Source organism: Notechis scutatus, chromosome 1 (genome assembly GCF_049901735.1).
Source record: "Notechis scutatus isolate UNSWTSFEM ecotype Mainland chromosome 1, rNotScu1.2, whole genome shotgun sequence".
NCBI lineage: Eukaryota > Metazoa > Chordata > Lepidosauria > Squamata > Elapidae > Notechis > Notechis scutatus.
Window position 1 is genome coordinate 169,105,940 of NC_142009.1, and position 27,433 is coordinate 169,133,372.

General features: G+C 40.6%; 1 protein-coding gene across 2 annotated transcripts in view; it reads right to left on the reverse strand.

Annotated features, from left to right (window-relative positions):
- Positions 1–942: 942 nt before the first annotated feature.
- Positions 943–27,433, reverse strand: part of NRP2 (neuropilin 2) — a 251,186-nt gene continuing 224,695 nt past the window's right edge. For both annotated transcript variants that reach the window (XM_087949492.1, XM_026673205.2), the window contains exons 16-17: positions 6,965–7,033; positions 943–5,504 (exon numbers count right to left, since the gene is read on the reverse strand). In XM_087949492.1, coding sequence (XP_087805618.1) covers positions 5,200–5,504; positions 6,965–7,033 — 374 coding nt within the window. In that variant the 3' untranslated portion in view covers positions 943–5,199. The remainder of the gene's footprint in view (positions 5,505–6,964; positions 7,034–27,433) is intronic.

Below are 27,433 nucleotides of genomic sequence, written 5' to 3' on the forward strand. Positions count from 1 at the left end.
TTCATGGGAAATTATTGGTAAACAGAAAAGCTGGCTGTGCAGCACATTTTTTTTTTACTCTGTGCACAAAAAATACAGAATGAGTGTAATCCTAGGCACAAAATGACTCCATGAAAATTTTCCTTTTCCTTTCCCCTCTACCCAATAATTCTATAGAGTAGAACAAAATTTCATACTGTGCCATTTTTTCTTACATGTGTTTCAACCTGTAGAGGCTGGCTGAATAAAGTATTCATGGATTTCCATAATTCCTGCTCATTATGAAATGCAGAAGAATGCAATATGCAAAATGGCAAGAACATTCACATTTCATACATGTGTAGAGGTCAGAGAATTCAGCTCTTTGTGAATAATGCAGACTTATTTTACCACAGAATTTTTTACTTGTTTCCTGGTAATTACAGATGATTTTATAAGCAAGTCTAATCTAGCTAATGGTAGCACTGTCCAAGATCAAAACATTTGATACATTTATTGAGAATAAACCACGCAGAGCAATGTGGTAATAATTTCCAATAAACACAACTAGCTTTGGGCTATGAATTCTGCTAAAAGCCCTGGGCACATCAGCCATTACCAATTTGTTACTTTGATTTTAATGGGGCAGTCACAATAGCTTTATTGGACTGTAGCCAAGACTCTACATAGCAAATGTTTTCAAAATTACAAACTGCCATGGAAATTTAAGAAATTGCAATTATATATAATCATACCTTAATCCACTTCTCACTATATGTAACTTGTTATGTAGCACAATTAATCTCCCTGGGTGGAAAAGCCCATTGCCATCTTCCTGAAAGACTAATCCAGTCTATGCCATGGACAAAGGCAAAGTCACACTGGCTGCAGGCGGGAAAATTGGTTTTGGCAGGGAGACCGCCCTTGAAGCATCAGAAATCAGAACGTTACCTCTCTTTCCCAAAATAAGTGGACTCAGAAAAGTTATCTACTATAATGTTTATTAAATAGTACTTTTAAAAGGCTTTTATACAAATCATAGAAACACAGTTTGGGTTTTTCTTTAAACACTGAAGAATCACAGTAAAAGCTTTAAAGTCCACATGATCTGGCACAGCCAGTAAAATGATCAAACTACCTTGAGCTGGTAAGATATGCAAAATCCCATTTCCTGCATTTTTCCTCCCTCTTACTCTTTAGATATCTGCTTAGAAAGCAAAGACCCTGCAGTGCTCCTACTGGCCATGGTGAAGCTGACCATGGGAGGCAGGAAGGCAGGCAGGGAGGGAGGGAGAGAGGAAGCAAGCAATATTTCAGCAAAGGCATTGGTAGCACTAGGCTGCATTTCTTTGTCCATCTGGAAAAGAGGGAGGTTACTAAAGAACATGGATCATCAAGCACAACATACATTTGCAGATGACAACATACTGACATGAAAATATGCACCAATTCTTTTCGTTTTTTCTTTCACCCTATGAAAAATACAATCAAACACCATTTTCTGCATTAGAACAGTAAAGCACCCAGCACGGAGGTAGGTCAGGTATCAGCTATGCAGCATTATGGCCAGATTCTTGCTCATTGAGTGCACACACAACAAAGCCCCTGTACCTGCCAACATGGAATACAAAGTGTATGGGATTCTTCAATTGCATGCCATTTGCTCTGCCCTCCTGGTTGAACTGATGCCGAGGGTGGCAGCAGCCTCTGCCTCCATTAAAGATACAAGAAACCCCACATAGCCACTTACATATATAATACATACAGAGAACTCACAAGCACGCGCAAACACATATACATTGTAATATATGTATATACGAACTCTCACTCTCTGTATGTCTACTATAGACAGCAACACTACCTTTTAATATATCTATATCATCTCTGAGATCTTCCTTCATCCACCATGCAAGTATAAGAGAAATATGGATGGGACCCCATCCAACTATGCTTTATTCTTCCACTGAAAACCATGGAGTGCTCCAGTGATAAGCCTTAGCTGGCTTGTGGACCTTTCTTCAACATTGGTAGCAGTAATCAGGTCTGCCAAAGGAGCCCCTGTAAAATTGGATGATCACGCTCTATATGGTACTTCAGTTTAGGGTGAGTTGAAGTGTATTTGTATATGGTATACCTGGATAGATACAGTCATTATTCTGTTAGAGCAAGGCTGTTTAAGGCAGTGCTTTTGAAATGCTACCAGAGTACTTGCTACCAGAGTACTTTCTCTAAGCTGCCTTCTGCTATGGAAACCCAGGAGCACATAAAAACTAAACTCTTGCACAGAATTGGGAGCATATTCCAAAGTATTTTCCAGGACACAAGCCACTAGCTAGCCAGCTTTGCTCTGTGTGAACAATGGATGTTCCAAAACTCCCAATGCAGCTATGTATTTTAGGAATGATGGATGGCATCTTGCTCATGCTGTTTTTCAAGGACATCTATTTACAGGTAGTCCTCAATTTACAACCATTCATTTATTGGCTGTTCAAAGTTACAACAGCACTGAAAAAAATGACTTCTGACAGTTGCAGCATCTCCACAGTCATGTGATCAAAATCCGAGGGCTTGGCAACTGGCATGTACTTCAGCAATGGCTGAAGAGTCCTGGGGTTGCCATTTGTGACCTCCCCAGCCAACTTTTGATAAGCAAATGGGAGAAGCCAGATTTGTTTAACAACCATGGCATAAAAAGTTGCAAAATCTAATGCGACTCACTTAATAATCACCTTGCTTAGCACTGGAAATTCTGGTTCCAATTGTGATCCTAAGTCAAGGACTACCAGTAACATTATTTCTTTCAATGAGTTGCTCCTGCTGGTCTTCTGTGGAATGGAGAAAATAGTGTGAAAATCAATGCTTTAACATCCTGGTCTATCACGGAATTAAATGCACCAAAATCAGCTGCACTTAAGCACACCTACACCTGCACAAAATGGTGACTTCAGTGTGTTAAAGTGAAAGTAAGTGCCTTGTTCATACCCTTGCACACAAGTGGTTATTACCACATACACCAAACGTTCTAGACATTAGCTTGGTAAACATGCATATAAAACTGTCCAGAAGAGCATTTCATAGTTTGCATGACAGTAGATCCTGTGTGTGTAGGATAGCTGCTGAAAATCCTCACTTCTATACATGTGTACATATATGACCCATGCGTACCCAAAGATGTACCATTACATTCACAAGTAGCAATTTAGAAATGCATTCCAGTGAAATGTAACAAGTGACAATTACTGAAAATTAGGTACATTCCTAGAAAAGAGCTTAGCCAGCACAAAGATGAAGCTATATCAGCATTATAGCATTATCATTGAGTATCAATCTATCATAGTAAGCTATCAGGTGTCATTCCTCAAATTACCACTTTAAAGAAAAACTGCCCATCCAATCTGCTAATTTGGAAAATATCTCACACCTCAGTCACTATGACTTAAAAAACAAAAAACAAAACACACCCTGTGGCTTGAAGATTGCTGCCAAGAGCTGAAAAAAGGCATTGGAAATTGAAAGTTGGTACTGTAAACTGGTCTGCAAGATACTTCAAGCATGGCACAGCACACATGAAAACAGTTATATATTTGACTATCTGAGAGGACAAAACTCTACCCAGTAGAGATCTGATGGCAATGAAGAAGTGAAGGAGGAAGAGGGATAAGGAGAAACATTGAATGCCTCAGTGGTAATTCATTACATCACACACCTCTAAGGGAAAAATATTTTTCTAAGGCACTTTATTAAAAAAAGTCAAATACATATTCAGACAAAGCCCTTCAAAAATAAACAAATTGCTATGCAAACCACAACAAGCAAGTTGCATTTTTCTGAAGGAAGAAGGTGATAGAAGATTGCTCCAGATCCATTTATGTGACAACCATACTATCAGCTTAACCTTGATACCCTGCGATGTTGCCATAACCTTAGGTTTCCAATGGCTGGGTCCTCCCGAAAGGAGCTTAATCTGTGAAGCACCAATGTCTTCGCCAGACAGCTCCACAATTATGAATCTGCTCAAAGGGTACATTAGTTTAGAATCCTTTGCAGAAAAATTAAGTCCTTCTTATGGGCTAATGATGACATTAAATCATATCTGCCAGTTAGAGGTATCATTGCCACCCTGTGTGATGGGCTGAATAACTGCATTTACTCCACAAGCCTTTTAATACTTCTTTTTTCCCCATCAGAGTGGACACAGCATTAACAAAATATATTTATTTATCTATCTACCTAGCAGCCTGTCTTCCTCTTGAAATATATAAAAAGCCATCTCCTGAGTTCTTGGGCACCTTATAATTGTGTCTTTTGTTTGTGGCAATGTTCACTAAAAAAATAAGATTAAAAAAAGAGGGAAAGAAAGAAAAGGAGAAAAAAGAGCCCTTGTGATGAAGGCCTCTGCTGTTTCAGTCCAAGATCTGGATTTAATAAATGGCTCTTTTTCACAAACCACTTTAAGGCTCTTCAGCTTCTCTGGAGGAGGTGCTTCTGTCAACTTTCACATCTCTGGCTGCCTGTTTCTTTTGCTTGGTAATCCAGGAAGAAAGTGCTGCTTTTCCCGCTGATCCATGAGCCAGATCCTCTCCTCCTCCCCCCTCTGTCCCCAATCACTGCCACTCCTTTTCCGATTGGTGAAAAGGAACCACATGGTTTCATTGCTGGTGTGGGGGAGATTGGAAGTGGCTGCAGCTTCCTGGACTTGTTTCATCACCCACAGCACTGAGACAGTCCCTTTCGTTCAAGCACCATTTCTGAAAGGTGATCTACTGGCTAGGGCACGCGGGTTCCTGTGTGGGTGAACAAGTGTGAGATTATAATTACTAAGACTAGAAAGGGGAAGGGGAGGGGACCATTTAGCAATCTCATCCGAAGAAGGGAGTGGGAAACAATTATGCACATTTTCTCCCTCGCTTCCTCAAAACCAAGTGGATCTTTTGCCTACTACAGATGCAATTGGCTCACAGAAGAAATAAAATAGAGAGCATGGTGGCTGCTTTGTTTGAGCCTACCCAATTCTTCCTGAAAGAGCAATTACCCACATTTCTTACAAATGGTAATCCTCTTTCAACTTTCTTCTTGCTGCTGCTTTCTTCTTTTTCTTCTAAACAACAGCAACCCCCCACCCCTTCAGCATTCCAGCATGGGCTTGTGTAAAATTATGGCATTCAGTTCCCATAGAAAAAGTAATCTTCCCCAGCCACTACTGCTGGAATGAAATGTCAAATGTGATTTCAGTGCAATCAGTCATGCCTCAGAGCAACACTTTTGGTGGTTCATTTTGACCTTGTGTTTGATGCCATCATAAAGCTCAAAGTTATAATTCTCCAGAGTGGTAGAGCTCCGGGAAGAGAGGCTAGTGTAGTAACAGGTGCAGTACAGTAGTAGCCCAGCACAAATTGCCCCTAGAAGAACTCCTAGAGAACTCATGGCTATGATGGTAACCAGGATGGGGTCCAGAGTATATAGCCAGCTCTTCTCTGTGTCCACCAGTGGAGTCAGTGGGGAGTTTGTAGAAAGTGTGGTGTGATTTCTGTCCAGGTTTATGGCATCTGAAATGCAATAGGAAGCAAGAGGTTATCAGAAAAGCCATTTTGGGTGGGACTAGTAAAGGAAATGCCCCTGAGGGAAAAGGGTTCCCATGGACAATTTGGAGGGGCCAACTTCTAGAACATTTATCTGAAATTGGCTGGAGGACAAGCTTTACATGTCCTTTAACCAAATTGTCACTGTGATTGTAGGAAACCTTGTCATGTAGGAACCAGATCTTCATTTGTATACTTATAGGAAGGTTAAAATGTCTGAAACTAAAGGGTTAATTAAACACTGTTGCTTTGGTAGATACTGTGCAATTCATTTTAAACTTGTCCTCATAACTTTCTTTACTACTGGGGTTTCTCACTGGGGCTTCTACGTTCTCAAGCCACATGCAACAGGGAGCTTCTGTCTCCTAGATGGAGACAGTAGTTCAGTATTCATTGTCTCAGCCTGACCTCCAATCTGCATCACTTTATAATAGTTTCCCTTCCCGTGTTCTGCCTGCTGTTTCAAAGAAATGCTCTGTGGTTTTACTTTAGTGAGAAAGGCTTAAAGTGCAGGATTTTGCTTGCATCCCTAGTGAAACAAATTGTATCTTTTAGTTGCCAAATGTTTCTGCTGCCTAATTTGTCTCCAATTCATGCTCCAGCTAAAGCTTTACATTTCTCTTCGTCTAGATCAGAGGTCTCATTCTCGCAACCCGTGGGCCAATTGCGGCCCACAGGACGATATCCTGTGGCCCCCACCGTGATATGAAAGTATAACATTTGAGGATATTTTTTTAACAACGTTTTTTGTGGAATCCCTTATGCAGCCCAGCCTCACCCAGACTCTGCCTCCAGCGGCCCCCAGGTAAATTGAGTTTGAGACCCCTGGTCTAGATCCATCACATCAGAAGGATGCTAATTCTGTAATGGTGAGAAAATACCAGTAGGCTGGCAGGGAAGCATAGGGAGCATATACGTTTAGAACTTCTCCAGGCCTTGAAGGAGTATGATAGATATTAGCTTGCTGTATTTCAACTTGCTCTCATTCTATATCTGAGAAAAGATATGCTGGATGTTTTTGTGAAAGCAGTGTGTGTGTGTGTGTGTGTGTGTGTGTGTGTGTGTGCAATTGTGCCAGCATCCACCCATTGATTAATAGATGGAGCTCTCGCAATTAACAGGCCCTACTTTGTATAGTGCAGATGCTAATTAGTATTATGCAATGTGAAGGCAAAACTTGCCCTGGCTATGGGACCAACAGCTATTAAAATACTGCACTTCATTCCTATACCCTAAACATGATTTTTGTAGCCAGAGGTAATGACTCACATACACATCCCTACCAATTCTAAAGCAAACTGATATAATCCGCATACCTCAGATTCATAAATGGCTTACTTGTGGCTAAGCAATAATTTGATTTTCAGAGAATCATAGAAAGTAGAATTGAAACTTGAATACTGAAGCAGGGAACATATGCCACTCACCATCTTCAGAGTTTTCTCCAAAATCTTCCCCATGAATTGAAACCTCATCCTCTAATGCTGGGAAATCCACTGGAATGAAAGAGATATTGTAAAATGTCTAATTCAAAAAGCAGGGACAAGATACACTTCCCCTTAAATAAATACACAGTTTTCAAAAAGGTTTTTCCCCAAGGCTGTTTATAGCCAAAGCTAGCATCCATTCATATTTATTAGCATATTGTGGGAAATACATGCATCACTGTAACTTTTTTAATATTATAGTAACTTCTATTTTTCTATCAGCCTGCAGGGAAAATGAGAATTGGAGGAATAAAACCAGATAAGTCTGATTACTACCAAAGGATGCTCCTTTATAATGGCTATGCTTCATTAATAGCATGATCACATTTCCATACTGCCCATTGTTAGTCACCATTAATGAAGTATCCATTTAGCATACTCTCTATGTCATCATACATCTCAGTAGAAATAAAGACCAAATGACCATTTTCAATTTGAGTATCAGATGCACTCAAACTGGTTTATGGAAGCCATGTATCATCATAACATGTATGATTGTGAAAGCCAGATTAAGCTAAAAAGAAAAGAATTCCATACATACCTTCAAATATTCATGCAAATCCTTTTTATAAGCCTAACCCTTTCTTATAAAAAAAAGCTTTCTTTAGATTTCTAGAAACATGCTGAAAAATAAGTCTAGAGGTGTAGTCGAGTGTGCTAATATGCCATCACAGTATGTATTTTGTTATACCTCTCCTTGGGAATTAGTCTGTGAAAAGCATTGAATAAATGTTTCAAGAAAGTATAAGTAGCTATATTTTCAAGATACATTTGAAAATGTAGATGCCACTTCCTCAATATTTTCTCCTCACTGCTACTTCCTTTTCATTGTACCCTCTGTCCATTGATACCCTCAAATATCACCTTCGCTGTCCCACATATTCAACTTCTTCTCCATTCTCATTTTTTTGTTTTTTGTTTGGCCCTTCCATAGTACCCACTTCTGACTACCTCTCTCTCTTAGCAGCTCTTTCTGTGCTACCTGCTTCAGGCTATTTACTCTGGAGCCTGGAAAATCAGGATAGTGACTACTGTATAGTCAAAATGGATTTCTCTGGTAGTTTTCTCTTTTCCTTGGTTTCATTTTTCTGCTTCCCCAATTTCCATGCCACTTAAAGTTTATGTAATCTGCTCAGATTTCCCATGCTTTCCTCTTGGAAGGAGGGAGAGGGGATATTGTGTGTGTCTCTGACCACAGATGTGTGTATGCTCAAGAGAAAAATAAATGTATGTTTGTACATCCAGCTTCTTTTTGGGAAAGCAGAGTGTACAAGTTAACCTTTTTATATCTAACTACTTATCTAATTTGATCAGGTGACAGTCAGACATATATATATTGATGAATAGGAGAAACATTAACTTAGCAAATGAAGTACTATTAATTTTATAGATGAACTGTCTCAGAGGTTTTTATGGAAACTGTGATTTTTCAAACTAATTTGACACACTTATGTCTACCTTTTTAGTAATTATAGTTCTTTGGGAATTTATATTTTAAAAAGAGAATTTTCCCTATTTTAAAAAATAATCTTATGTCTGCAATGGGGGAGGACATTAGACATTCTACTACATTTCAAAAGTTGACTTTTATACCTATTGTTTGTGGGTGGGCATTAAATACAATACGTTGGCATGGAGCTGAAATTGAATTATACTTCCTTATTTATTTTCTATTCTTTTATCATTGCAGGGAATCCATAAACATGATTTGTTACATCAATTAATTTTATTTAATTTTTTAAATGGTCCATCCACTTTTTGGACCTGGCATCATCCAGTTTGGGAATAGGGCATTCTTATCATAGAATATTTGGGGCCTTTGATGGAAGATATAAGGATTAACAATAGTTGTGCAGTAGACATTTTGCTTTTTTTACTCCAGGGCAATATCTCACATTTTTAATCATAAAAAAGCTTATGCATGAACATACATATAATCATTGGATCACTTGATACTTGAACGCTCTTGAAGCAGAGGGAGGGTTCTGCATCCCTGTAACAGTTCTCTCTCTCTGCTAATAAAAAGAGAAAGCCCTTCCCTTCTTACAGGGTTGGTATAACCAAACAAATGTCAATCTACACATGGGCAGTTGGGAGTGACATGTGAGGATTGCTGCCACCACAGTGACAATGTTGGAAGTGAGGAAGCGACTAGCATCTGATTTGTGGGCACTTTCCCCTAGATTAATCTTTGGTTGATGTTGAATCCATCAGAGATTGAAGTTCCATGTGTGAAAACAACTGAAGCTCAACTCCCTTCATGAATAAATCCAATCAACAAATGTGCTACATTTTTATTCTTTAGTGTCAGAAATGGTATCACAAAACACTGTCCTTCTCATTCTTAGGGGAAAAGTATTCTGCTGTTCAGTATGTTTCACACAAGTTGAAACACAAACAAAAAACAATCAGCTGACAATTTGTAAGGCCAATGAAGTGAAACATGAATATGTGCTTGACAAGCATGGCACAAACAAATGCCTCCCACAGAAGGTGGTGATACAACAGCCAGGAATTACAAGCAATTATTAAAACTACAAATGTACTTGCCACAAGAAAATTAAATCTGAACTGCTATGCAGAAATGTGTGAGGGGCTCTGTTACGGGTGCAGGCCTTACTAAGAATGTCTGAAAAACAAAACAATCTCAAGCAGGTGCAAAACAACAACAGCAGTTCAACAACAGCTTGGAAAACCGGGTTTTCAAATCACCCTCAAGGCCAGATAGATACATTTTGCTGCCTCAAGCAAGAGTCCAGAGGGCACCCTCCCCTGTCACAGCCAATTTTCAGCTGTGTTGCATCATTTAGAGTAGAGCTAGATTGAAAATGTATCTTGCCCTTTTCTTTCTTTCTTTCTTTCTTTCTTTCTTTCTTTCTTTCTTTCTTTCTTTCTTTCTTTCTTTCTTTCTTTCTTTCTTTCTTTCTTTCTTTCTTTCTTTCTGTTGTCATTCAACAGAGTAAAAGAATTATGAGTTCTTTTTTAAAATTATCTTGAACAGAATGAAATTCTCTTGCATTTAGTGATGAGGTAGGCAAGGGTTTGTGTGGTGGCCAGTCTTTCACTGGACAACCATTTCTGCAATTTTCCACAGCCATTTTTATTTCTAGCACTTCTAGTAAGGGAGAAACTATGAGAGAATTCCCTCCCATTCCTTAGGGCTTTTTCTGTGCTTCCCAGAGTGTTGCATTCCTCTGCATTTCCTGAGAAATATCAGTGAATAACACAAGTAGCACCCTCCACACCACCAGCAGTAAAGCTCAAAACAACCACCAAGTGCCATTTGAAAGAATGTCTCGAAGCCTAAAAATAACCTAGAATAAAAAAGATTCCTCTGCCTTAAGAGGTGAAAAGCTTCTAAGACATCAAATTTTGTAGAGCGTTCATATAGAACACAACTCTTGTATTACATCTCTGGAGTTGTTGGCAGCAGAAGCCCACTGAACAATCAGCACTGTTTCCATTATAATATGTTCTGTCAAACACTTGGCTCCAAGATTTTGAAACTGCAGTGCTGGTGCAGTCCCTCAGCCTCACTCTTGCACAGAATCGTCTGGTGAGGGAAGAGCAGCCCACTAAAAAAGCCTTAGAACTGAGTGGAAAATCCATAGCTGAGTATGGAGCAGGGTCCTAACAAAGGCATTATCCAGCTGTAAATGTTTTGTGTTCTGGTTATGTGTTTTATTCCCCTCTCTGAATATCTATCCTTCTTAGGAGACAAACAGCCTTCAAAGTTTGGTAATAAACAAGCCAACAATCAGTATTAGCAGCCACTGATCACCTGAATCCTCCATGAATCTGTACAATCCCATTTTTAAACCAGTCAATTTGTCTCCCATTATCAAAATTTCTGGCAGCACATTCTACCAATTACCAATGCACTAGTTGAAAAAAAAATCAACAGACTATTACAATCACTGTAGCACACAAGCAAATTAAACCACTAAAAAGCATCTTAAGTAAACCAAAAGACCCAATAGAAAAACAGGAGTCATCTATAACGTAAGTTTAAGGACTGTAGCAGCCACTATGTTGGACAAAGACAGATAACTGGCAGAGTACATTCATGAACCCCAAGTAGCAGTCAGAAGACATGATAAAAATTCCTTAATAGGCACAGACTTCATCACAGTTTCAATGAAAAACTGGGAGCATCTTAGAACAAGTCCAAAAATGCTACAGAATTCCTGGAAGCTTGGCACTCCAACAAATTGGTCAGCAACAGGCACACAGAGATAAACAACACTTCCATAGCATTCAAAAGAGGCAATAAAAAACTTAAAGACCATAACACCTCCTTGCCAGCAATCAATATTCAGATAAGCAAAGATTAAAACCAAGCTTAATACCAGATCAACAATCAAGCTGTCTATAATACCCCAATCAAGAAACTACTTACTCAGATAAACTGTCAAAGAGTAAACAACAGCTTAATCAAGGAACCACCAGTATCTTCTAGCTTCACTGTGCAAAATCATTAAATGAAAATAAGTTCTTAATCTAGACAGAAGGGCTTTAATTGACTTAACAGGGTCCCTTTAGGATCAAGCTGTAAGAATTGTAGGTCGAGGACACTTACTTGGAAACGACATCTACTGAAACTGGTGACTCAATATATAATTTTTATCAAGAGTTTGCACATAAGTAAAAAGCAAATGTAAAGAAAAATATGAAGAAAAAAGAGATATAAGGAAGAAAAAGAAAGAAAAACTGAACTGAAAGAAAAACTGTGACACAAACAATTATAAAGTTTTCTTTTCAACAGTTATAGACAAACTTATGGTATTACAAAACATTCTTTCACAGCTTAATTAATCCCTTTTCAGTCATCAAAATCATACATGATCACTTCACTTTCTTCCATTTTCACCAAGAAGTTCATAAAAGGTTTTCAGTCATTTATAAAAGTACTTGTGGTTTTGCCCCTGGCTAATCAGGTCAGTTTTGCTGTTTCTGCCTGTTCTGACATTTTTATAGTCCATTTTACCATTGTGGCAATTTTAGGATTTCTCCATTATTGTGCATATGCTGCAGAGGTGGTATTCAGCAGGTTTTGACCAGTTCTGGAGAAGAGGTAGCGGAAATTTTGAGTAGTTCAGAGAACCGGCAAATACCACCTGTGACTGGAGATTTTACAGTATCCTTCCCCTGACAGGCCCACCAAGCCACGCCCACAGAACCGGTAGTAAAAAAAATTGAATCCCACCATTGATATACCAGTAATAATGTTTCTATGTTTCACTTGGTTGCTTTTTAGCCTCTATCTAAAAAAGTAAAGACTAACTTTCTTTTTCTTTTCTTTCTCAACTTATCTTATTGTTTAATTAAGTTAGGCAGCCATCTTCTTTTTAAACAACTTTTAGATTTTTATTAATTAATTCAAAACTGCTTAATAAAACAATATTCCAGATTTAACTTTTCCCTTAGTTCATTTTTTTTAGTTTTCATAATTGAAACTCTCAGCAAGCTTTTTGTTTTTAAATATTTTTAGATCCTTATTTTCTTACTTTGTATGGTAATTCTCTCTGGCTGAAGGTGGCTTTGGCTGTTCTACTGTGTTGAAGATCTTTTTCATTTTAAATTTAAATTTTTTAATTTTTAATTTTAATTGTTTCTTTTTTCATTTCATGAAAGTGCTTTAGAAAGTTGGTTGGGCATACCCACTATTATTTAAACAGACTTTGCCTAAGGATGTGAGCATGCTCCCCTACCCCCGTACTTACAAATTATTGACAGGTTCCCACCAAATCCTATAGGTTTCCTAATGAGGAACTGCCCTCTGAAGCTCATGTAGGTGATCTTGTGGTTTTCCTCTTGAGCAAAGAAACTCCATTAGCTCCAGCAAGGCACTCAGTGATGGGTTTTTGCCTCAGTCATCCCTGCATTACAGAGACTTGCTTTTGTGCCAAATTTCCATTCAGAAGTCAAAACCCTTGACCCAATAAACTATTTCAGGTAATTGGCCATCTCATCAGTGGCCCCTCATTTATGAAACTCTCTCTTTGAAAATTTGCAGGTGGCCCATCAGTTACAATACTGACAAAAGCTCTAAAAATCAAATTGTTTTAAAGGGTTTGATGTGTTTTGCCATCTGTTATTTTATTGATTTTTAAATTAAATGAAGTTCACTATATTGGGCTAATTCTTAAAGTTTTATTTCAGTGCTGCAGGTTTATTGTTATGCTTTATTTTGTTTGCTGAGAACAAATAATGTAATACTATGACAGAAACTTTCATTGTTTCACTGAAAGCACTAGATGGCACCAGTTCTTATATACAATTCCAAACACAATTTCAGAAAGTCGTCACTAAACTACCAGAAATTTAATTATTACACAGCATGGAAACTTCTTCCCTCCCAATGAGTCAGTATCAGAAATCAAACATGACTGCCCCCATAAGAAGAACAATAACAGACAGCTGAGCCAAGAATAGGCTTTCTCAACCATATTATCAAATACTGAGTGACATACTCACTTTCCTTGTGACAAATACTATTTTTGCAAGGCTTCTCTTAGAAAGGGAAATGCCCTGTTTAGCCTTAAAGATCCCATCAGAGTTTATTATTAAATAACTTGTAAGGTAAAGACTGAAAGTGGGAATAGGCACTTTACAATGGAATCTGCAATAAATGCTTCCTATTAATTTATAGTAAACTTTGTAAAGTTCTTTACAAAAGTTATAGAATGCAAATCAGCCTTACTGATTAGGGAGAGAATTGACAATATGGACCCATGAATATCTGACGTGTATCAAGAAACTATGGCATTCAAACCAGAAGCCCCCTAAACATTGCCTCTAATATGAATGGAAATTCTTGGGATCTCATGCTCACATTCCTACTACTGCAATATGGATTTCCCACTGTTTTTAAGGAACATATATTCACAATGCCTTCTTGATGTCATTGCCAGCATGCTGTGAAAGGAGGCTTTCATGCTTCTGCTGTTAAAGTGATATTTTCCTTCTCCTCCAAACACTGATCTTGCTTTATAGTCAATTTACAACATTCCAATGACCAGAATCTGTCAGTGACTTCAGTGACCAGCTCTTACTTGCCACTTATAGATATGCCCCTTCTTGTGTCATCTCTGATTTATGGCTATTTTGAGTTAACCTGCATGAGAGGATGGATATCTGGCTTGTACAGTCCTTTATTTTGACATGGGAATCTACTGAAGCTTCCCAAACAAATACCACTGCTGAAAACTGATAAACTGGTGTTAAAGCCTACACAAAACAAAACAAAAATCATCTGACAACTTGGGAAAGTAATATTGGAAGGAATGGAAGATGCAGTGAGAAGATGTATTGATTTCTCTGCTAGTTGTATTTCAACTCGTTTTTGAACTCCTGGAAGATTGACTTCCTGGAAGATCAGTATTTATTTGTTTTTCACAGGAATATGGGTCTCACATCCTCTCATTGGCACCGCCCTCCATATCCCTTTTGGCTTGGCTGAAAAACAGAGTGGAAACCTGGCTTGCACAGAATAGATTTTTTTATTTAAAAAATCAAGGTTATCAATTTTCCAAGTAATTAAGTCCTATGCAAAAAGCTCCAAAGCCAAAGCTAGAAATATCTTCAATTTGGCTGGTTGATGTGGCACAGAGGAAGACAGCAACTAGAATCCTAGACCCAATGGTATTACTGAAAGTGAATGGTGTTTCATTTTCTTGCTGGCTACCAGTTCTAGAGGGGGTATTGGCAATTGATTTTCCTATTGACAGGTGTGACTATATAGGAGGGGACTGGAATTCAGGGAATTCACCAATTGCTCCCTGAAAATGTCCTACATCAAACTGTAAGGGCAGCACCACTCTCTGACTTTGTTGCCAATGCACCAAAACGGTTTGTTGTGGGGATGATGCAAAATAAGTCAATCCAAAGACCAGAGTAGTGCACATTAACATGGCCAAGACGAAGTGTCTATGTGAAAGAAGTTAGCAGAAAGTATAGCTTATCTCTAAAACTAACATTTTTGAGGTTTAATGGAATAAGACTTTGTGAACCCAGTATTTCTCCCTCATAGGCTAATGAGGATTAAAACATGCTCAGTCTTGTCCTCTTCCATGTGACCTTTCTCAGGAACACTGGAGGAAAATTAAACCTGGTTTGTATGTATATATTATGCTTCTACATATATATTTATTAAGACAGCAACTTTTCAATACATCTCTGCTATGTCTATTCCAATCAGACAAGCACAAGGCACTTGGTGGCTTGACATGCCAGCAGACAAGGGTCAGCTCATCTTTATGGAAGGTATCAATCATGTCACTGTTAGGCTGAGCAAATGCTTTCTTTCTGTTTCTTATGCCTCCTTTGGTTTAGTTTTAAATGTAAACCTGTTACCAAAATAAGACACAAATAGGACATATATCTCAGATTTCTTGGTTATTCTAAAATGAACAACTTAAAATTAAAGAAGGAGAGAGACAGAGAAAAAAGGAAAGAAAGAAAGAAAGAAAGAAAGAAAGAAAGAAAGAAAGAAAGAAAGAAAGAAAGAAAGAAAGAAAGAAAGAAAGAAAGAAAGACTCATTAGCGCAAGGAATAATTGGTCATGGAAAAAGCTTTTTGCCAAGAGACTTCTCATGGTCTTAAATGGAACTTCAGGCTTTGTGCACTGCAGAAAGGATGCTATACAGTGTTGGCTTGTTGATTCACTAGAGGAGTGGAACCCCTCTCCTGTCAGCCTAGATTTCTTCTATCCTTTCTGGTCTTTAGGAGCAATCATGCAGAAATCTACAGACCAGGACAGCTGATTATGATACTGTAATTTTCTTTTGTCTCTCTCATTTTGGGGAACTTATCAAAAACTGTTTGAGTATTGAATAGTCAATACTCATTCTTCAAGCCTTCTAGGAAGACATCTGCCCTTGAATAAAAAGAACATTTGTACAAACATTTATTTACACTTGCTAGACATTCATGCTTTACTGATACTGTTGGGGTTTTTGTTTGATCAAAATCTTTATTCTTCATATTTCCACTTCCTTTCCTATATAGTCTATGAATCATGTAATGAGAACTTTAAAGTGTTTGGGCAATCGCAGGAGTGAGTGCCAATCCTATTTCCAATAAGTATATGTTATAATGTTATATTGCCACTTACCATTGTTAAATGTGGCATCCCTTCTTCACTGTGATAATAGTCTGCAACTCTTTATTTAAGTGTGCAAATAATGGTTATTTAACAAGAACTACTAGTGGTATTCCAAAGGTAGTTGTTGGATTCTTCACTGCAGTGGTCTTTCTGTATTAATCTTGTTGCCAAACCAATATCATAAATTAAACACAGTGAGGAAAATGATCACTGGAGAACAGAAGTGAGGGAGAGGGGCAAGATCCAATTAACATCAGATGGACATATTTCCATTGCTGCCATACAGCATGGCTAACTCTAAATAAAAGAGTGTCTCCTTCTCTCAGCATGATCCAGAATCCAGAAAGGGCCGAATTCTTGATAGAAAGGCACTTTAATCTGATTGGCTTTAGAGGAGCTACAGGTAGTAGGTTGATTTGTAGTCTTGTTAGGAGGAGTTGTATTGCTTCCATTGGCCTCAACACAGCTACCATCATACAGTGATTCTGAAGTGAAGGGGCGTTGGTCTTACCTGATATGCCTTTTCTCTTTGGGTGGAGATGCACCCAGGCATGGGTTGACCTCATCTCGCTCGCTGATTGGACTGAGTCTCTCAGAGCTGTGAGGACATACTCTATTACCAATGGTCCTCAGCTTTTGGCGAAGGCATAGAGACAGACTGATGTGTTTTCTTGATGATGGTGTGTACCACTGGATTCAGATCAGTCCTCCTCCAGGGTGGGGCTGGATGCTGTCTCCACCCACAGAGAAAAGGCGTATCAGGTAAGGCCAACGCCCCTTCTCCCCATGGTGGAGATAGCATCCAGGCATAGGACATACCAAAGCTGGCTTGTCCTATGGGTGGGCTGCCATCTGGTCCGAAGGCCCCTGGTCAGAGTGGACCCTCTGGAAGACTCACCTGCCAAAGGCTGCTTCAGCCGAAGCAAAAGAATCCAGCTTATAATGTTTGATGAAAAGGGATGGTGAGGACCATGTAGCTGCTTGGCAAACCTCTTCAAGGGAAGCCTGGGAAGCCCACACTGCTGTCGTGGCAGCACTCCTTGTGGAATGTGCACTTATCAGCCATGGCAATGGAAGGGTCTGCAGTTTGTATGCCCTGGCAATGCACATCCTGATTCATTGCCACACAGTCGATAGAGTGACCTTACAGCCCAGGGTAGAGGGCTGGAAGGAAACAAAGGGGGACTCCATCTTCTGAAGGGGAAAGTCCTCTTAATATATGCGTAGGGCCATCCTTACATCCAGTGTGTGCCACTTCTTTTCAAGTGAGTGCAGTGGCTTGGGACAGAAGTCTGGCAATATAACCTCCTGGGCTCTGTGAAACCAAGAGTTCCCTTTGGGACAAAGGAGGGGTCTAAAGGCAAAACCACTCTATTTGGGTGAAAGATACTGAGGTCCTTCCAGACGGAGAGGGCCACCAACTCTGAAATTAGTCAAGTTGATGTGATGGCTACCAGAAAAGCCACTCTGTGTGTTAGAAGACGCAGGGTGGTCAACCTCAGTGGTTTGAAGGGAACTTCAGTCAATGACTGCAGTACCTTAGAAAGGTCCCAAGTCAGATATCAACGAACCACTGGAGGGTGGAGATTTACAGCACCCCTAATGAACCTGCACACAGTTGGATGCCGTGTAAAGGACTCCCCGGCCCCCAAGGTAGGATCGAAGACAGGGCTGCCATCTGACGCCAAATAGTGTGCAGGGAATAGCCCTTTGTCCAGCCCCTCCTGGTGGAGCTCCAGCATTTGGGCCACTGACCCTGCTGCAGGGTCCACACTTGACCTGGCACACCAGGCGTAGAAGGCCCTCCAGGTTGCATCCTATATGCGAGTGGTGTGAGGCCTCCTTGGGGCCTAAATGGTCTGGATCACCTTGGAAGGAGAATTGTCCCGGATCAGAAGTTCCTGCTGAAACACAAGGCAGTCAGCTGGAGCCACTGAGGGTCTGAGTGGACCAAGGCCTCCTGGCTAAGGGAGACCTTGCTCAGTGGTATCCTCCAAGGTCTGGTCATAGATAGGTTCACCAGGTCGACAAACCATGGCTGCCTGAGTCAGAGGGGTGCAATAAGTACTATCTTTGCCTTTTCCTCCAACAGTTTCCATAGCACCTGCGGAATAAGGGGCAGGGGAGGAAAGGCGTAGAGAAGACCCCTGGGTCAAGGACTGCAAAGGGTATCGATCCCTTCTGCCCCCAGTACCGCAAACCTGGAGAAGAATCTCTGTAGTTGCGTGTTGTCCTGGATGGCGAACAGGTCTACTGCTGGTAGTCCGAGGCAGTCCGATAGCTCCTGAAATAAATTAGGTTGCAGGCGCCACTCCAAATGGTCGATCATGGCCCTGCTAAGCCAGTCTGTCTGGACATTGGATACCCTGGAAATATGCTCAGCCCTGAGCGACAGATGATACCTAGAGATATAGCTGTTCTGCCTCTAGCATCAGAGTCTTAGAGTGGGTACCCACCTGGTGATTTATATGGCCTTGGCAGCCACATTGTCTGTTAGGACCAATACATGTCTGTCTGACACCATGTCCTGGAAGCTCTTGTGGAACAGATGGACTACCATCTGTCCCCCTGGACTAAGTTCCAGCCAATTTATGTTGTGATCCAGATCAGCCTTAGACCACTGTCTCTAGGCCATCCTGGACTGGAGATAGGTCCCCCAGCCAAAGAGACTGGCATTGGTAGTTATAGTCAAGGGGCTCAGCTCCTTACCTAAAGGGCCTGTGAGGACCACCACTGGAAAGAGCGAAACACTGTAGGAGGAACCCTGACCTTGGCAGGTGAGTTGTTCCTACCAGTACTTTGATTGGGCAGGAGGAACCACTGGAGAGATATGGCATGCAAGCATGCCCAAGGCACAATAGAAATACAAGAAACCATTTTACCCAGGAGCCATGAGAGAAGGGTCAGAAGCATCATTCTATCCTTCCTCACCAGACTTACCAGTTCCTTTAGGCTTGTCTGACACTCCTGGGACTGGATCAGGATGTCACCAGGTAGCACTGGACGCACATGGGAAGAGCCCTGAGATGAGCTGCCAGGATAGCCAGCAACTTTGTAAAAGCCCTGGGTGCAGACGACAGACCAAAGGGCAGGGCCCTATATTGGAAATGCTGGCTGGCATAATAGAATCGATCAGCAGGTAATATAGGAACGTGCAGGTCTAGTGAAAGTGCAGGTCTACTGAAAGTGAGGAAGTCACCCTGCCTGATTCTGTCTAGGATTGACTGCAGAGAGTGCATCTTGAACCACCCGTATGTTAGTTAGTGGTACAGCCATTTCAGGCCCAGAATTGCCCCCCCCGCCAGGCGTTTGGAATTACAAAGAGGATGGAATAAAATCCTATCCCCTGTTGGTCCTATGGAACAAGTTGAACAACTGATATCCAACAGGTGCTGGATAGCTGATTCCTCAGGGATGTGGAGAGGAACCCTAGAGAGAGGCCAGACCTAACTGTCTCTAGAACCAAGGCATCTGTGGTGACATCCTCCCAATGCCTGGCAAACAAGGCCAGGCAGCCTCCAATGGGAGGTTGGCCAAACCTTGACTTAGCCTATCTGAGTGACTAGGCTGAACTCGCTGTTCCAATTGCTGTTCTGAAAAATGGCAGGAACTTGATACTGCACCCCTGGGGGCTGCTTGTGGGCTTCTTTGGGCAGCTTCTTTCTGCCCTTTCCCCCTCCAATCTTATTTAGGGCTTTGTCCCGCCTTTGAGTGTCCTTCTAGCTGCCTTGGGGCTCTTCTGAGACCCCGCAGCCTTAGGCTTGGACTTCAAAGATCCCTTTGTCTCCACTAAGGGAGCATTCTCAGGGCACTGAGGTGCAGATGGTGCAGAAGCCACCTCCTCAGTCGTCCTGTGTCCGCAGTTGCCATCGACCGTGCTGCCCGTCATTTTGGGATGCTGTGACAGACAGACTTGCTCAATGAAGAGCTCTGCTGCTGTCGTGGTCTGGGAAGCTAAAGGTGTGCCTGGAATGCAGGCAAGGATCTTAAACATCCCATTGACCAGGGGAGGCAGCCTGACCTGTTCCAAAGTGATTTCTGAACTAAGAGTTTCTTTGCACCTCTTTTGACAGCTGGCGTGGCTTCCGCGGCTTAGCTGTGCAACACAGGCAGGTGCTTTCTGGCTTCCCGAGACCTCCGCAGATAGCGGCGTGGAGCAAAGCTCATTTACGCTAACCATTGGCACGCTTCCTGAAATGCCTGCCAGTCCCCTGGCCTTTAGTGGGTCCAGGCCGAAGCCCTTCACACTGGGAGATCCAGTGCTCTACCAGTAGACCGGGAACTAGCCAGATTGGAGATAACATCCAGGAAAAGTAGTGCTGTAAAATGGTTCGATTAAGATTTGAAGAGTGGAGTAATTTTTGACACATCCGTCCTAGTAATTTTTGACACATCCATCCTTGACTGAGTTAAAAGTTGGAGACCATTGGTAACAGAGGCATGTCCTCACAGCTCTGACAGACTCAGTCCAATCAGCTAGCAAGACAAGGTCACCCCATGCCTGAATGCTATCTCCACAACAAAGGAGAAGACATAGGTTAGACATACTATCTAGGGAAATATTTACTTACTGGGTTTTTTCAGAATTTGGAAACCATAAACACTTATTATAGTTTAGACAGCAACTTCTATAGGCAGATACCTTCCTAAATATAGGCTGAGATCCAGAGGTGGTATTCAGCAGGTTCTGACCAGTTTTGGAGAACTGGTAGCGGAAATTTTGAGTAGTTCGGAGAACTACCAGCAAATACCACCTCTGACTGGCCTCCCCCCCATCTATTCTCGGCCTCCCGAGTCCCAGCTGATTGTCTGGATCTTCTTTTGTTGCCCTGCACAGGAGAACGAAGCTGGAAAGCAGGTTGGTGGGGTGGGGAGGGAATAGGATTTTGCAGTAACCTTCCCCCAGAAGTGGGGTGGGAATGAAGATTTTACAGTATCCTTCCCCTGCCATGCTCACCAAGCCATGCCCACCAAGCCACGCCATGCCCACAAGCCACGCCCACAGAACCTGTAGTAAAAAAAAAATTGAATCCCACCACTGCTGAGATCCAACAGTGAATGTAAAACCTTGGGGGAAATTAATGACATAAAAGCTATTGTAAGAAGTGCCTTATAAACTGATTGTCTATTTTATTATTTTTGCTCGGTCCATTAGAAGGATAGTACAGAGCTGGAAAAGAGCCAGTGGGCTTGAATCAAAGAGCATGATGCCACATCTTCAGTCTTGTACAGCCAGCTGCTGAAGATGGCTGGGAAAATTAGGGATAATAAAAGAGTGTCCTCCAACCTGGGATCCTACAAAAGTTTTCCTCTGCTGCTCCTATTCAAACTCTCTTCTGGCTGGTCATTCTAACTATTGCAGATTGAGGAAGGCTGGCTTAGAAATTCTGTTGCTCTAGTCTTTAAAAATGTTAGTGTGAGAGATGGGTTGCACAGAGCCACTGCATTGATTCTTTATGGTGCCTTCCCCCTAAATCAGAAATGAGACTGGTATTGATTGTAAAGGCAAAGTGAATATATCTGGATATCACAGAGGATTGTTTCACTAAAATAATCTGATTTTCAATCCACAAAAATGAGACAAAAAAGAATAATAATTCCTTTCTTCTATTTTTCCCTTTAAACATCTGCAGAGAAGTTCAAGTTCTGCTTTTTTATATAGCAAAATACTATAAGAGGCAGCATATACATTAGTTGTCTCTATCAATTCCATTTACAAAGCTTGCATTAGTTTTAGGGGTCATGAAGAGACAGATACATGCAGGCATCTAGGTTTTCCCCAGCATAGAAGCAGACAACCTGCAGCTCTGGACCCATTCCTTGCAATCCCTAGCATCTCCTCTGTGTCTTATCACTGAAAATCAGTGAAACTATTTTTAACATGTAATGGCAAGGAACAAGATGAAAACGGTTAATATAACTACCATAATAGGCTTAATAACCTTTTTGAAAAACCTAAGAAATTCCCTCCTAGCAAGGAAAAGATAGCTCTACTCCTTTTTCATCCTTGTCCCACCTATGTTGCCCATTGGAGTCTGAAAACAATGTCAATTATGGCCATGGGCCAGTGAAAACTGACCATCGTACCCTACACCTAGCAGCTGAAATATAGGCTGAGAAGTAAGGACAGGAGTTAAATATACTGTGGGCCAGCACTGCTTATTGGATTAAAATATAAATTCAATTTGAATTCAAGTGGATTCAAATAGAAGCTCATAGCTGCTGTTTCATGTGAGGAGCAAAGATTATTTCAGATTATGATTCTGTTACATTGCAACATGTTGTTACACACAATGCAGTTTCACTGAAAAGCTTTCCTTCTGGGTCCAAAGGTACTGCTTGCCTCCCCACTACCACTCTGGTTTAGGGTTAAAGTAAGTCTAAAGTAAGTCCACCTATGGGCTGCCAGCAGGCCATCCTTCATTTGGAGAAACACAACTTTGGGTTTTGTATTTACTTATCAGGGCTGAATTCTGAGCTACAGAATAACAGCTGTCATAAAACAAACTTTTATTTTGTAAATAACAGCAAATCGGTTGTAGTGAAGATGATTCCAAAGAAATCATTTCAAGTACTGATGCCAATCTACTTTCTACTACGTCAGGGAGACAGTGAATATGATTTATAGCCAGTTCTCATTATAGTGGAACAGAAAACCGATAGTAAATTTCCCTTATCCGGAGTATTCCAGGACATTTGCCCTCATACAATATTTGTGCACTGCCTTGGATAGAAGTCCAAAGCTATCAGTGCAACTATGGCTGTGCAAGAGTTGTGACTTGAACCCAATTAATTTTGTGACCTGCTGTATTGTCAAACTGAGCAGCAATATCACAGGATGAACATGCATTTTGTTGACCACATGGGTTAGCATAATGTGGTTGTATCTTCTCTTTGTGATTATTTGGTCAGTCTAAACAAATGAGAAGTTCAAGTGAAAAGTAAAACTGAAGCACTTAAGTGTCCTTTAGCACTTCAGTTCTGCTTGCTGAACATCCTAGTTTGGACCACATGCCTTTATAATATGACCTGTTCATTGGAGAAAAAGATTGGATTTAGCCAATATAGAAAAGAGTTTGACTCAAATATCTTTGTTTATGCTTATTAAATCTTATAGTGTTTCTGATTAGCAGTGTGCCCTAGTCAGTCTACTATGATTGGAATAGTATACATAAATTATAAATCTAAAAACCATACATAAAATAAATAGCCAACAGTGTTTGTAAGAACTGCAAAAAGTATTTTTAATGCAGAATACTACATCTTCTAATATTTAAACTCATAAGCTCAAAGCAACCTAAGTAGTACTTATACCATTATTGGGCTGGGGGTGGGGAGTATGTGAAAAGTGTTTAAATCTATACTATTACTTTAATAAAACATACTAAGGTTCTTGAGATAGATTGTCTGAAAGATTTACAGCAAAGCTTTAAGCAAGACAATTTTGCATTAGCAGAGGAACAATCATTTGGCACCAGCCTTCCTTCTACTAGGAAAGCAAGGGACTCTTGTCATTTCCTAAGATGGAAAAAAAACCTGAAGGAAATTATCTTGCATTATGGAAGCAGAAGAAAAAGAGCTGATGCACTATCTATCCTTCTGAACTGCTAATTACAGATGTTTACTTTGTGGATTGCATTTGAGTTTAGCGGAACAAGGGTGCACACATTTTTAAAAAATATCAGAATTTTAGCAGCATCTGCAGATAACATTGGATCCTACCACCTCACCACCCTAGTGTCAATTGATCCAGCTGCAGAACTTTAGTACTGGTAGAGCAGGTAGACAATTGAAAAGCCAACAGTTTTCCAGACATGCAGATACAACAATAATAACATTGATGAGCAATAATTGCCTGCAGCCTGTTTGTCTGTTATTATGCTATTAAGACTCTAACTCCATCAGGATATATGGACAGATAGAAGAATTCAGACAGAAGATGCCCTACTTTTTACCACCAAATTTTCCCAGGAATTCCAGATTTACAGATACAACTACATATTTGTCTAGAAATTCAGCACATAGTGTCTCCAGTAGCATCTTTAATTAGGTGAGAGTCTGAAAGCTACCAACTCCAAGGCAACTTTCTAAAAATGGGAACATTTCACATACATATATACAGTCAACTAGACAAACAAAGTTAAATAATCTCAAAGCATGACTGAGACACTGGTCTCAGGAGATTTCTTAGCTTCTAAATATTCTTTTGGAGGAAAATGAATCTGTAGAAAAATGATTTTTTCTCCTGGATCAAAATAGAGTTAGACTATTGGCACTCAATGTCCAAAAGTTAATAAGATGTCTTTTAAGCTGAATCTTAGGAAAAGCCAACAAAATCTGGAGGGCTTCCAGAACAGGTTGAATCATTCTTGGGCAGAAAGGGTAAAAGCAGTTTTGACTGCCAAAGTACAAGAGAGGAGATATAAGCCAAGAAAATATAGTAAATGAAGACAAATCAGGCAGAGGCAAAAATACAAGGAGAAAAGCATCAGTGGGACACATTTAGAGGAGTATATTGATCAGATGGATGTTGGCTTAGGTGGAGGGTGGACTTCAAATTTTTTAGCAAGAGGCTCTCTGCCCTAATGACTGGCTGGGTGGGCGTGGCCAACTCAACATCACTTCTTTACCCTAATTACCTAAAAAAATATATGTGCCAAAAAGCTGTTTATTATACAGTACTTAAATAAAAGACTGGGTGAAACCAGGCTTAATAGCAGTGACTGTGAGAGGGATCTTGGAGTCTTAGTGGAGTTTCTGGTAAGTTACGTGATTCTTATTATTTGGGAATTAATCCCCTCGGAGGCTACTGGCTATGTTATCTGATTTTCTCAATGGCTCTCCCTGGCAAGCATGAGTAGATTGTTTATCGAGCTTGCAACATTTTTACAAGGTGTGAAATGCTCTTGGCTGAATGCCCAGAAGTTCAATTAAGCCCATTAAGAGCTTTCCCTTGCTGCTTGTCTTTCTGAGGTTATTGGGGGTTCTTCGAGCCCTGCAGAGTCTTAGCTAGGGGCTCTCCAGCAGCTCACCCCTGCTTAGGTGTTAGATGGGTTGGAACATTCATTCTAAGCCAAGATGGAGGAAGAGGACAGAATGCAGAAAGCTGTGGAATGTTAGAAACAACTAAACAACCCATGCCCCATTGGGTCATTGTTTCAGAGATATTTCCTTACCTAAACAGAGAAACATAATGATGAAGGGCAAGCAAAAAAGCAGTGGAAGCAAGTGTGATTTCTGACTTGCTGTTGGCTTCCTATTAAGCTTCCCCATCAAGGAATCTGGTAGGGAGCATAGGAAATCTCTCTTCCCTTCCCTTGCCAGCAGGCAAGTAAGTGGCTGCTGCTGGATGGAGGAGGGAGTGAGGGAGTGTGAGACTGGCTGGGAAACTGTTATGGAACATTGACAAAGAAGATCACATGACCACAGCAGCAGCCCAGCAGCAACCCATAGCAATAGCACTGAAGCAGTAACAACTTCCCCAAATTTCATTTCCATCACTCTGGGAGTGATAGGTCCCACATTTTGAATGCATTCCGTAAGTTAGCCCATAGGTAAAACCTTAGTTGAAAAACTGTTGCCCTATGATGCAGCATTTCCACCAGTTAGAGGTCATGACAACAAGAGTTTTAATAGTATATAGATAGATGGATTACAATTTTCCCCCTGTATTTTCTTGGTCTGATTTAACACTTAATACAAAGACAATTTTTATTCAGTTGAACTAATTTAATAGCTTGACATATAGCCATATATACTTTATAAAGTATGAAACAACTTTATAGCTCAGACAGAATTTTAAAACACAAAAGACAGGTTTATGCATCTTGTGCCAATTCAAAAGCAAGTAAACCACACTATAGCTGTTTGAAGCAGGCATATAGGAGGACAAGGAATGAGGTGTTAGGATGATGAAACTCAGATTGCAAGAATTCAATTCAAGCAAGCTAGAAATCTTAAGGTGAAAATTCCTTCACAATATTACTGAGTAAACACATCAGGCTACCAAACAAATTATGATTGTGAACAGTCTACTGTCTTATAATCAAGTGTTGAGGGTGAGTTTGAGATGAGAACTCAAAGTTGAAAGATTGTCTTAAGGCTTACTTACCATCACAATATCAATTTTATGTATAGCAGAAATGTCTGTGAGGCACAAAAAGCAGGGTGACTATTCCAGAATGGTAGCTTGATGGTTAATTCTTGGTGTTTAGGTAGGGCTATGAAAATTATCTCTGGAGCTGCTGTCAATGGTTGCCTGTGTTCTGGGTTTATGCCCAAAAGATCCATAATGTTGACTCCATGGTTTTACTCTAGGTGCTGTTTACACATAAATTGCATAACACTGCTACTGTATATGTGTGTGTATGTGTGTGCATACATCTCTCTCCCTCCCTCCCCCCTCTCTCTCTCTCTCTCTCTCTCTCTCTGTGTGTGTGTGTGTGTGTGTGTGTATTTCTTAAGTTTTCGCGGGTATTTACATGTATGGCATTCAGCTTTGTTCGGGTATTTTCCCATGTCATTGTAGTTGTGCTTTTAAAGTTGTAGCAACGTTTCGGCAGAATCTCATCTGCCATCATCAGGCTTCTGTATAGTGTTCATCTGTGAGTCACGACTTTTACAGTGGTTTCAGATTTAAATTTGGGGCAGCCTATTGCTGTGCCAGAATGATTTTTTCTTCATCCTGATTGGTTGGGAGTCTTGGTCTGTGTTTATTGGTCTTGGAGTTTGCTGTGTTCTGCTTGATTGGTGTTTCTAATATCTTCTGTCTGTTTTGTGGCTCTTTTTGTATCTTGATTGGCTGGTAACATTGTGTTCCTTTATTGGAGGCCTTTAGTGCAGGTTGGCTCCGGGTAAATGGACGGCTATCATTTGTTAGGAAGCTAGGTTTCATTTGGGTGCCTGGTTGGGGTGTGTTTGAGCTGGAGGTATAAGGGGGGATCTGTTTGTGTCCAGGTGCTTGTCTGGCTAGTAGTGTGGAGATTTTTTTTGTTAGTGAGTGCAGGCTTCCAAATGATTGACAGTCTGGTGGAATCATCTCTTCTATTCATGCTTTCTGGTCTTTTTTCAATCTCTATGGCTTCTCTGATGATTCTGTGGCTGGGGTTTTCTATAGTGGCTAGGGTTTTGGTGCCATTGAAGTTGATGCTATGACCTGTGGCTTCCATGTGTTGGACTAGTGAGGAAGTGTGTTCCAGCTTTTTGACTGCATTTTTGTGTTCATCCAGGCGGGTACTTATTCTTCTATTGGTCTGTCCAATGTATGTGACCGGGAATGATGCACAGGGGACTTTGTATATGCC